The 12,934-nt window shown below is 37.7% G+C and overlaps 1 protein-coding gene across 1 annotated transcript; it reads left to right on the top strand.

Moving 5' to 3' along the window:
- The first annotated feature begins 231 nt into the window (after positions 1-231).
- On the top strand, positions 232-9,817 carry tsnax (translin-associated factor X). Its single transcript, XM_008301722.1, has 6 exons — positions 232-497; positions 1,871-1,960; positions 2,072-2,186; positions 2,637-2,767; positions 8,304-8,425; positions 9,178-9,817. Exons 1-6 carry the CDS (start codon positions 482-484, stop codon positions 9,553-9,555), a joined length of 852 nt encoding a protein of 283 aa, XP_008299944.1. The 5' UTR covers positions 232-481; the 3' UTR covers positions 9,556-9,817.
- The last annotated feature ends 3,117 nt before the right edge of the window (positions 9,818-12,934 follow it).

The raw sequence follows: 12,934 nt of genomic DNA, 5'->3' as shown, positions 1-12,934 counted from the left end.
CTACAAAAAACAAAAATAAATATATTTGTGTTTGTGACCTCTAATTACATTTATTTTAACAGCTGCAATAGGTTTAAAATAAAACCAACACGCTTTTACTTTGTTTGGAAAAGCGAACCTCCTACATCTCCCGTGATGCACTTCTCCTCACTTCCTGCTACGCATTCGAGCAGCGCAAAGGCCCCGCGAAGAATGAGGTCCACGTTAATGCCTGATAATAAAAACTAATAAATACAATTTCTTTCTCGTTAAAGGACAAGTTGACTTCCCTCAGTCGGTGTATTTTTGCTCAGACACGGTTACTTTTCTATGTAAGCTAACCTGTTTGTTTAAGGATCTTTATAATCCCCGACACACGTGAAGTATTCTGCCTCGTTAGATTTTGTTTGCCTGCACGGACGACTGTGGCTAAAACTGTTAAATTTCAGCTGAGCTCAAAAGAGTTATATTTAATAAAGTATTCAGTCACAATATTGAAGGCATGAATAAGCGAGACGGTAAGTCCAGCATGTTAGACTCGACTAAGAATAGCAACCTTTTTTCAAGCGAGTTGTGTTGTTAGTTGTTGTTCCCAGCGTGAGATAAGTTAGCTAGCTATTTGACTAGTAGCTAACAAAACCTTAAAAATAACAGCAGTATCATGGCTGTTATTGCATAGCTGTAACATGTCTTACTGTTCAAACTCAGAGCCTGTCCTGCTTCTATTAGAGCAGCCAACATCACATTATGTAACGAAAATGTATTAAATAATCTATTAAAGTAACATTGGTATTAAGTGGTGGCACTATGCCATTTAACTTTTTTACAGCCTAAATCTGTTTGACTTGTCTGACTGTCAGTCCAGAATCCAGTGTAGTAGGATTTCTTATCATAAAGGACTCAGAAAGCTGGAATCAGTGAAGTTTGGGTATTTTCTTGATGATAAATGGATCATGCCCGTAGGCTAAATTGTCAATCGTAAGGCAGAACGAAATTAAAGCAAATATGAAATTGCAATTTTTTCACTTATTGTGATTTGCTTTGTGGTATAATTTTAAATATAATTTGACACTGTAATCAATTTAAACCGTGTGATGAGGCATTATTACACGACATTCCAGCAACAGCATGACTGGCAAAATGTCAGCACCCTGAAAAATGTACATAGTTTGTAGTTATTAAACAATAAAACTTGACTTATGTCATGTGAACCACAGTTTTTATGCCTGAACCGCACAGTACACACTGATCAGCAGGCAAGCCCAACATTCGTTAAACATTTCATTCAACTGTACTAGTCTTATTATTTAATAGTTATACCTCGAATATCCTAAGTTGCAGCCTTTGTTATTTTCTAATTGCACTGCTTCAAAAATGATTTGGGCCAAATATATAATCACAGTTGTTGCAGTGTTTTTTTTTTAATCTTTTCTTTTTTCCCCCAAGCGACTAATTGTTTAATCTTTAGTTCACAATTTAAGAAAATTCTTCAGCAATTTAGTATTACACTCCTATTGAGTTCATGGCCTTCGGAGACATTTATCTTAGAAATAGTCGAAATAACACGGCAGAGGCTGAACATACTGATGTCTGTTCCAGAATAGGCTACATAAAAAAATACTAAATAAATAAATAAAAAGTTACATCCTACAATTCACGTAATGCAACTCTATGGTGTCTTTTGCCATAAGCTCCAAGTTGCATGGCCACAGTTTGCACAACTGGGATGGTATTCGGATAAACAAGCAAGAAAATTGATATTTGTGTGCAAAATGTATGCAGTGTGCCTTTAGTTTGACAAGGTCTGTTTACAGAAAATGCAGCCACAGCCATTTATCATTTAACACGCACACCTGACACCAGCACCAACTGACTTTCTCTGCGTTGTCAGGTGAAGGATCTTCCCGCAAAAATGTTGATTCAGCGCAGGAACAGGATATGAGCACCAACTCTTCCTCATCTGTCATTGCTGCCTTCAGAGGTAACTGCATCCTCATCAGTCGAACTGCACCTTTTCCCTCAATACTTGATGCTTTTTTAATGTTAAAACATCTGTTTTTAAGCAATTCTTTATTTCTTTTTGTTGTATAAGTTTTCCAGCAGGAGCTTGACACCAAACACGACAAATATGAGCGTCTTGTTAAGATCAGTCGAGACGTCACAATTGAAAGCAAGAGGACCATTTTTCTTTTGCATAGAATGACCAAGTACGTACTGTTCTTTGAAAGATACCTCATTGATTGCTGTTGTAATTGGAAAGTACAATAGGTCTCTTCACTTTATTAAGATTTGATGGAGGGCTGCTTCTGAATTTGGCTGTGTTCAGTGGTGTCTATTTTCTTGAAGTGTTTATATTATTCCTATAATAAGCACAGCGGAAAAATAATCCTTATTGATGCAGTGCATTGTGCACATTTCTCAGTCTCTGTCAGCCTTCAGATATTGTTTTGGAAGTGGCATAAAGATGCGGACTAGGATGTTTAGGATAATTTGAATGATGAATGCCTATGGAGAAAAGATAACTCAGTGTAAGGCAACATAACTCCAAACATGTCACCTGGAGATATCATCAATTGTTGTGTTCACACTCTAGTTTCCTGTCAGAGGAAGTGAGTAGCTATACCTTTCATTTTTACATGTTTTCTTTGGTTATGAAGTGTACCAGATCCAGAGGATGTTTTGAACGATGCAGAGGTAAAACTGGATGGAGTCAGACAAAAGATCGGTCAAATTGCTGAAGAGCTGAGAGGAGAGGACATTTTTCAGTTTCACAGAGCCTTCACTCCAGGTGAGTTATCATACGCCTCCTAAAAGACCAACTTGTAGTTGTTTTATTATCTGTAGCTTATCTTGAATAAGAGTGCATGCAAAAACGGATAACGCTTGAATGTCATCTGCACAAAGTACTTTATATACCACTAAACAATACAAATGCTGCGAACTTAAAGAAACACTATAGAATCCCTTGTATGTGCTATTTCTATGGAGGAACTTGTTGGACAATTATATATATTGATGATGATGATGGCAGATTGCTCAACTCTGAAGATCAATGGGAAGGATGAAAAGTAAAGATTAGACTTGCTGGACTTACTTTCTTATTTCAGCTGTCACCTTTGATGTTTGATATTACTGGTCTGTTTTTATTCATACCTAAAGCAAAAACTTATTCTGATTCCTGAAAGATATTTACAACATACGGTGAAAGTAAATGTATTTATTTATTTTTTAAAATCAGGTAGGTTATGGGCTCACTTTAAATGTGTCTCCAAACAGATTTATACAGTCCTTAGTGTGGTCAAAAACTTCCCATTCAAAATCAGCATTTAGTGTTTGTCACATTTTTAAAGTAAATGGGGTTTATCAGATAACGTCTTTACATATCATGTTTGAGAGCTATAATTTTATGGATTGTACTGTATAAACACAGCAAAAAACAAACCATAGACAGAAAACATAACGTAGAAAGCATATGTATATGTGAACATTTCCCTACCCACTGGACAAATTTGTCTCTCTTTGCAGTATTTAACTTTAATGTATTCTATTTCTAATTGTCCTCCAATAATATACTTTAGATGCCGTCCCAATTTTATTGCATACTTATTAGCCCTATCTCTTATTCTGAATCACATTTCCTCCTGTGAGGCCACCTTGCTGAGCTGATAGATCTATTCAGGCGTGGGTAGTTCCTTTGGACTCTTCAGACCCTTAACAAAGTCCATCTCTGCACCAGAATATACTTGTCTGGGTCAAATCTGAAACTCAAAAAACTTGCTCACAATCTTGCCCCCTGAATAGAGAAACAAGCTCCAGCAAAGGGCATGAGTTAAGAGCTTAATAACACAGGAGCGTTCATGAGAAAGACTCTGTGCTGCACCTTAGGGTTTCTGTTTGTCCTTTAGGTAATATTAATTCTAATGATAATAACTATATTGATATAGCATCTTTTGAAAACAGCATTCACAAGGTGCTTTGACATAAGAGCACATGAAAACATGCAATGCAGAGACAATCAAGGAAGACTTAAGAAATAAAAACAATATCACTAGACTAGGTAGCTAAAAATTAAAATGAAAACATTAGAGAACATAAAATAAACAGGTAGATATCGCATAAAAACAGAATAAAACACGAAAACTAATTAAAGCTTAAAGTAAACATCACATAAAAGGATAAGAGCAAAAAATGACGTGTTTAATAAAATAAGTAAAGAAATGACTAAATAGATAAATATAAAATATACACATTTTGGTATTGGAAAGGGATCTGATTACATGATCTCTTGCATTTATTTCTACATTTCTATACATCACCTGTTAAGGCTATTGTACGTTTATTTCAACATTTATTACTCCATTTATTTGTGTATTTCTTTTTGTATTTTGTATTTGTTTTGTTTATAAGGTAGGAGGTGCTTGTCTCACACATGGAAATGTATGAATTAAAAAAACAAGAAATATGAAAAGGTAAAAATCTAAAAATACAGAAATAAGTACATAATGAAATGTAGAAAGATATCATATATGGAAACATTTAAGTAACAAATAAATAGCAAATAGATAAATACCATAAATAAATAAAATGAATAATAAATAAATTACCGAAACAAAAATAAATGAATGTCAAAATACATAAATAAGTAAATAATCCTGTCCTGTCTCTTGTCCAAAATAGATTAATTTGTTTTCATTTAATGGTTTAATTCTCTGTTTAATAATTAATTACTTCAACTATGCGTTAGTCACTTTTCTGTCCTCCATAAATGCATTATAAAGTGTCTGATAGTGTGAGAGCATGACCTTGATGCAGTCCTGGATATGATAGACACACCCTTTGATAAAGTTGTTTTCAGACTAGCATCAATATCTTTTTGTTAGTGTAGCCATAATGTCTGCAGAGTTTGGAGAAAAACATTGCTGGGTGAGCTGTTATCTAGCAGCTGGGGAAGTCATTTTTAGATTGTGGTCACTCAGGAATCACTGCTGCATCCTCCGCAACGTGACTAGTGGCAGTTCCCACCAATTAGACGTTTCATTTTTTCCCCATTTTTATCGTCTTTATTAGATTGAGACTGGACCCGCTGCACGGGCTCTCCAGATAATCTTGGCTGGACTAGAAGTCTCCAGGCATGTGTAATGGGTCTGTTTTCTATATAAGGACCATCAAAGATATTGTGGACTACATCTGAACGTAATTGCTGCTGATAACAGGGCAGTGCGGCACTTTGATAAGCTTTTTAGCTTGACCCAGCTCGCAGCTATGAGGCAGTGTAAACATAGATTTACTACTAGCACTGTTCCCATGGTTCGCCTGCAAGTCAGTGAACCGCTCTGTGGTCAAATATTAACCTTTAAATTCTCAATACCTGAATATGTACCATATGGTTGTTTTTCCAACCTCTAAAATACAGTATTCGAGCAGTATTCAGGACTGTTTTTGCAGATCTAATCCTGTCAGGCTCTCGGCCCTTAACTTTTCCAACTGCTGTGCCAGTAAAATGTCTGCAATTTCCAGTTGGTTTCCCCTTAGTCATTGTTTAGACATCATGTCCAGTATTTTTTTTTTCTAGGGCTCACTGACCAAAGGTAACTGCTGCTTCAGAGTAAATAACATGAACGGCTCCTGGCACAAAACTCAGGAACTGAACTCCGCCTGCCTGCCTCAAAGCCTCTGTAACCTTTCCACGGCGTATCCTGTCCGCCTCAGATTGTGTCGTATTCACTGTAAACCAGTGACACAGCTGTGGAGCCGCCGGCAGTGTTTAGATGTTTGCAGCAAGTTTTTATGTTGATAAAGGTTCTGATAAAGTAAACACATAAAGGCTCTGGGCTGGCGCTGGAAATATGTGGCTGCTAATAACAATTGCATAACAATAGGATGTGTTCCGTATAGGAATCAGTTAGTTTAATAGCTCTGACAGCAAGTTTGTCTGTAAACTGTTGAAGGCCCTCTCCAGTCGTTGATTGAACTCTCAAAGACTCATCTCTGTGCATCAAAAGCCCCGTTTGGACCTCATGATTTAGAAGTTGTGTCTGTGGTTAATACGATGCATTCGCAAGGCATAAGAGAAGTCTATGTTTTTCTCAAACTTACTGACATCCAGTAAATATGATATTAAGTCTTTGGAACCTGATAAAGACAGTGAATCAAAATGTCACTCTTGTGATGGGTTTAAGCTTTCTGTGACTGAGTCTCCATGCTGTGTGAGGTGCCGAAGTTTCTCCCCAAAGGTCCTGTTCAAACTTTCGGTTATTCATTTAGACTCCATCATTCTGGAGCAGGAAACATGCAAAAGAAGGTGCAAAGACAAAACAAAACGCCTTGTAAAAACATTTACACTTGTAGACTAATATCTGTACAAATGATCCACACAAGGTGAAAAATTACAGGCAAATTCCCAAACTATTGTGAAAAATTACTAGTGTTCCGCAGGTAATGCAAGAATCTTGTGAATAGGGCCAAAGTTACATATTTAAAAGGTTTTTCATTGAAAATCATCCCTTGCTGCCTTAAAATGACTTATAGTCGTCTTCAAATGTATTCATACCCTCTCATTAAAGAAAGAAAAAATCAGCTGTCACTGAAATAAGTTGAAACTGACAAAAGTAATAATAAATAAAAATTGAATGAAAATCATGACATTGCTTTTGAATGGTGGTTCAACAGAAATATTAAAACACAACAAAAAACAAGCATGATGGGACCTGTAAACTGATGTTTTGTTGAACAACCCTTTGAGCCAATCACTGCAATCAAGTGTTTTCTGTAACTCTCAGTCAGACTTCTGCACCTGTTGTCAGGTATTTTGATTTTGGCCCACTGCTCATCAGCAAAGTGCTCTAATTTGTCAGGGACAGGTTTTTTTAAATGATTCTTTTCCACCACAATTTAAAAGCAATGTCTTATTTCACTAAATTCTAGTTTAGCAATTTTTTTGTTTATTACCTTTTTTCAGTTTCTAGTTATTTGAGTGACTATGATGAATTTTGCCTTTTCTTTAATGGAAGAATATGAATATATTTGAGGATGACTGTATATGTAGCTCCAGACTGTTGTGTCCTCAGACACTGTAACATGAACGAACGCTACACAACAACAAGTTGCGACATCAGAGTAATTCAGTCATAAATCTCAGAACCAGTTCCGAAGAAGACTATTGACACAGAAAGTCCCATCCTGCAAGCTGACCGGGTTGGTTACTTGCCTTTGTTATGTATAAAACCCCAGAAGTCACAATCTGTGTTTTTGAGACTGCCATCGCTTCACCGCAGCTTCGAGGAAGAAATCCTCAATCATGATGCTAGCTGCTTATTTCGCCCATCATTTGTCGTTTAGCATATAAAAAACACACCATATGGACATGTTAATGCGGTAAACTTGATTTTTAGTGGAGCGGGTCTGTAAATATATAATGACAAAAATGACAGAAATCTAAATTAAAGTTCTGGAAATCCAATTTAGCGACAGTGTGATTAGTCTCAGTGAAGGAAAGCTTTCATGTGAGATATCCAAAGCTGGGATAACTTTTGCAGAAAAGGAGCTAAGTAAGATTCAATTTCTCAAAGCTGGATGAAAAAAGAGATTTTTGTGGTCTTTAGCAATTGACCATCAGCAATGTCACGTCAAGATTAAATGATGTGGATGATGGGTGACAGGCAGGAGTAAAGTAGCAATGACATGATTGAAGCACCTTTAGAGAGCTGAGGCTTTTCAGTTCTAATATTCTTGAGTGCAGAGGAGATGCTTGATTCGCTGGCTCTGGTTGATCTAAATGCCAGTGCAACTGGACTAAAATCCCAATAAGAGAAGTGAAAGTTATTCGGACTGAAGTGGAGATGGAGCACATCCCCCTGCTTGCTCCATGTAGCGTATTGTGGTCAGCTACAGGGAGATAGGAGGCCCTTTGAAGTTCAATTGCCGCTCCAAAAGTAAACTTCAGACACAAAGTCTTCCGTCCTGTGATTATTTGATTGTTGTTTGCTCAGGGCCACAAAACAAATGAAGGGTCATCTCAGCCCACCACAAAAAAAAAATCACCACTGTTGTTTTATCAAAAGACAGAGACAGGAAACAGGTTTTATTTGAATCTTTATCTTCATCTGTGATCTATACTGGTGCAGATACCATGTTGTGTTTACACACACTACGTGCTGCGCTCACTTGATACATACTTGACCTGCTTTTCAGCAACAATAGTCATTTTTGTTTTGTAAATTACAAACAAGTGCACCATCCACAATCATGTCATCAGCTCTGAAATATCTGTATGCACTGTCAGTGTCTTGAAGTGATTTATTAAATATTTTAATTACATGCAACAGGGATTCAGGAATACGTGGAGGCCGTCTCGTTCCTGCACTACATCCGCCATCGCAGCCTCATCAGCCTGGAGGAAATCAACGCCAGACTGGTGTTCATGAGAACAGAGAAAGCAGATGCGAAGGTAAATTTAAAGAAGACTTCATGGTTAAGCTGTTTACATAACACCGAACAGTTAGAGATGTAAGTAAGATTTTATTTTTCAAACGATACAAACAAATAAAGAAATGAAAATGTAAGAAGATTTAAAGAATTTTTTTGACATTTTGGGAAATATGTTAGTTCACTTTTCCTACTGTGAGTTAGTCGATACCATGAAACAACAGCCAGCAGGCATTTAGCTCGTCATAGCACAGAACCTGGCTTTGTGCATACATGAACTCATTGGCTTCATATTCAAAGTCCAGGCAGGAAAGTTGTATCATTATTTTTATCTTACTCTCAGCATTAAAGCAATTTAGTACGTTAATTTTATGTATTTCTCTTCAAAGCAGTGCTAATGTCGCACAAAGGCAAACCCGGGTGTTGCTGCATTTATGAACATTATGTGTCATTATGTCATTTTGTCCACTCTGCCTGTTATTTTCAACGTTGACGGGTGTGTGTTGATGCAGACAAAATTGCTTCAACCTCAGTACTTTCTAGTAAAAGCACCATTCTGCTCCAGAACAACAGCACTTTGCTGATTTGTGGCCCCGGGCTTTTACCAGAGGCACAGCACAGCTTGTAGATATTGTTGTCGTTAATAGTCTTTTGTATAAATTCTGCAGGGGAAAGAATTTTTGTAAGAGAAATGATCCCAAAGAGTGCGTATAAATTGTGCTTTTTGTTGACTTTCATGTGAGATTTTTACATCCTTCCTTGTTTTCCTCTCAGGGCTCAGCTGAAGGCCAGCCGCTGGGCACCCAGGTCCTGACCTTCCAGGTGACGCCGTCTGACTACCTGCTGGGCGTGGCCGACCTGACGGGGGAGCTGATGCGGATGTGCATCAGCAGCGTGGGCAACGGCGATATTGACACGCCCTTCCAGCTGAGCCAGTTCCTGCGCCAGATCCACGACGGCTTCTCCTACATCGGGAACACGGGCCCGTACGAGGTGTCCAAGAAGCTGCACACGCTGAGACAGAGCCTGGGAAAAGTAGAAGACGCCTGCTACACCCTGCGAGTCCGCGGCTCAGAGATCCCAAAACACATGCTGGCTGACGTGTTCTCCAGCCGGACCACACTCATCGACCCAGAGGAAGGAGTTGTTTAATCCTGCGCCGCTTCGACTACACCTGTGACGTTCTCTGTGGTGTCATTGTGTCCTTCAGTTTTGCCCCCACTTTGATGTTTGTATGCATTTTTAATGAGTTTTGACAGATGTTTCGTACATTTCGTGACATGCTTGTTAATTTTTTTTATTGTTACAACAACATCAGTTACAATAGACAATGGATTTTTTTTTCCTTGATAAAGATCTGATGACTTCAGTTGTTTTGCATGAATAAAAGTTCCATGCCAAGTATGCCATGCTATCCCAGACTTTAAGCTGCTTTTGAAAATGTGCGTCTGTTTGTTTTGTTTTCTCTCTCAGCCCCCCACTCCCTCCATCTATCTATAGAGCCATCGGCTGCCTGCTCTCACTGTGGAGGAGGAACATGCGACCTTTGTACGCTGCACATCATTATTCTCTGGCAGGCGCACACGCAAACAACACCTTGCCTCCTCATTCTTCCCTCTTTCAGCGATCCTCACCGCACTACAGTGACGTAAATTCAGAGTAGGGTTCGCAGCGTGCGGAGGTACATTTCTGGCAGAGGACTGATATCCTTCTCCTGCTGTTTCCTCATCACCTGATGGTGTTTATTATTACCGTCCAGATGGATGTTTGAGGCGGCGAGAAACTGTCCTTCTGTCTTAGTGGAAGGCCACAAAGTAATGACTATATTATCTATAATCAGCCTTAGATGTCTGTATTTAAATGCGCTGTCAGCGTCACTTTATGAGTCAGATTATTGAAACCAGAACCTCTTCAGGTTTCCCATTTCTTTCCTGGGCAGCTGCTGTTCACGCAGCTCGAGGATAGATTTTATCTGCTAATGACTAATTCAGCTTTGGGCCTATATATAAACTACTTGTTGCTATATGTTTGTTGCTAGTAGTGTTGTATCCATTCACATCTCCTGTTTGAATCATAGGTGCAGATTTTAGAGGTGGGGAACACATGGGATATTATAAATAAAACACATTTGTTCCTCAATAAAAACATTAAAGGAGCTACTAGAATAGTCCTTAAAGATGCAACAGAACAGATGCATGCATAGCAAACTCAAACTAGTGTATAAAAATTAACCAGAATGCAGGACTTAAGTGTTTGACATTCAGTGTGTCCTTCACAATGTTCAAACCAAATCTACACCCATGCATGCAATTAATATTTTGCCTCTCATGATGTTTCAGGCTGTGAGAGGCAGTTTGCCGCAGTGTGATTTGAGTCTGCCACCTGCTGGCCAATGTCTTCCACTGGAGGTTACTACTATAAAAACTGAAAATCACAGTTTCTTCATCTTAACCCTTACATATTATTCATATTTTATGCCTTTACAGTACGATTTGTGTCAGTTTTAAGCCGAACCACATTGTGCAGAATTCCTGGCAAGAATGCCCTCATAGTGAGTGTTTATACCAAATTTTAAACTACAGATCTATTTAGACATTCTAAATGATCAATAAATACACATAAAACATGGCCTGTACAGTTTCACAGTTTCAAGATTTCCCTAAAACCACCATTTCCCTTGATTTTGACCCACACTGGCAGATCTAAAATCAGATCTAAAATCCATCTCAATGGATTCGGGTGAAATTTGACCCAAAACAGCCACAGTGTAGAAAAATTTGTAGCACCTCTACAAAAGTACACAATTTCAAAACATCTTCATTTTTGTGTATTTTGGATCACTTTTAAGAAAAGTCATCAAATTTCAGGCTAAAAGAGTGATGTTTACATTTTTTTTTTTTTTTTTTGCAGCTGCTGTCAAATGTCAAAACAGATCAGATTTGACCTCAAATAGTAAACAAAGGTTGAGTTTGATCTAATTTTAGTGAAAATGCAAATACTCTAAATTGTTATACACTATTATGGTAAGTATTCAATGTTGTTGCACGTTTTATTATTATTTTATTAATAGGTAAATGAGATATTTTGCTGTTATTCTTCTCCTGTGAGAATAGATTAACAGCAACATTGGTGACATTTAATTGAGGAATATGAGGTATATATATATATATTTCATATAATATTTGCAAGCAAATTTTTAAAGAAACATTAGGAAACTCATAACCAACATAAAGGAATGAGAATATTACTTTCAAGTGTATCAGACAAAACAAACTAAAAGTAGACAATATGCACACACTTCCAGGAATAATGTAAAGTTTGTGCAAAAATTAAAAAAAAAACAAAAAAACAAAATCTTCTAAAAGTTGCTCAGTCAAAGCAGTGTGGAAAAGCATCGTACCTAAATCTGTGTGAAGTCTGACATCTGCTGGTGAAAGCAGGACATTCTGCAGGAGGAAGACAGTTGTGGTTTCATTCCAGTGAAATGTTCTCTCCTTTTTGGAAACAGACGTTTTAATTTGAGCTAATTCACAGTTCTCCTTTAACACGTCATAGAAAGAAAAGCAAAAATGCATCTCATACAGGTGTTTTCCTCTTTCAAGGCTCCAGGCCTTTTCTTAGACCACTTTTTATGATATCTAAATGTTGTCACCTGCTATGATGGGTAAAACTGTGTAAAAGATGGTGGTCCTGGTCTGTGTGGATGATAATGGAGGGAAACAGTAGCGGATAGACGGACAGCGTGGGCCGGACCACAGCAGCAGGGGTCGAGGCAGGAACTGCAGTGTTATGAGTGCGTTGTTAAGTCTTCTCTTTGTCTTTTGTCCTGCTGTTGAAGCAGGATTTCTTAACCTTTTCTCGGCTAAAAGTCATCACCAGTGTTGCTTTTCTTCTCTTGAACCTGTCCTGTTTTACTGTATATGTTGTTTTGCTGCCAGCAGACACTTTGACTCCTCCTTGGGGGTGAAACAAATAACATTAAAGACGATTCTTTCCAGCCGAGTTTCCAAACTCATGTATAATAGGCAGAAATGTCAGCTGTGACAAAATCTATTCAACTAAAGTTTCACGCTGCATTCTTTTTCCTAATCATGTGAGTTCATAGCCCACCCAGTTGAGTGAGGGCTAAAGTATTTTATTTACATCATTTTCCTGTGACATTTTTGAATCTCTATCAGTGTGTACAAATGATATGATTAGGTCAGTCTTAGACTTCTACCTTCACCTTACATAGGATTCTATGACTTCTATTTCTGAATTGAGTTGTTTTAGAAAGCTGAAACATCAGTACCAATAAAGTTACATGACGGACCATAAAGACAAAAATGTAGGTGAGAACTGCCAAAAAATATCAATATTTCCTTCCACTTTCATTTTTAACCAACATGAGTCCTGATTCTACTAACCAAATGTTCATCAGTTTAAGGATTTTAACCCTTTAAAGTCCATTTTGTTTACATGATGCCATTGTTGTTTTTAAGGGGAATAAATACATCAATTAATAAAATATTCATAAATTAATAATTGGCTG

This window comes from Stegastes partitus, unplaced genomic scaffold, assembly GCF_000690725.1.
Source record: "Stegastes partitus isolate 25-593 unplaced genomic scaffold, Stegastes_partitus-1.0.2 Scaffold1, whole genome shotgun sequence".
NCBI classification, from domain to species: domain Eukaryota; kingdom Metazoa; phylum Chordata; class Actinopteri; family Pomacentridae; genus Stegastes; species Stegastes partitus.
Note: the sequence above shows the minus strand (reverse complement) of the source record. Positions and strands in the feature narration are given on the sequence as shown.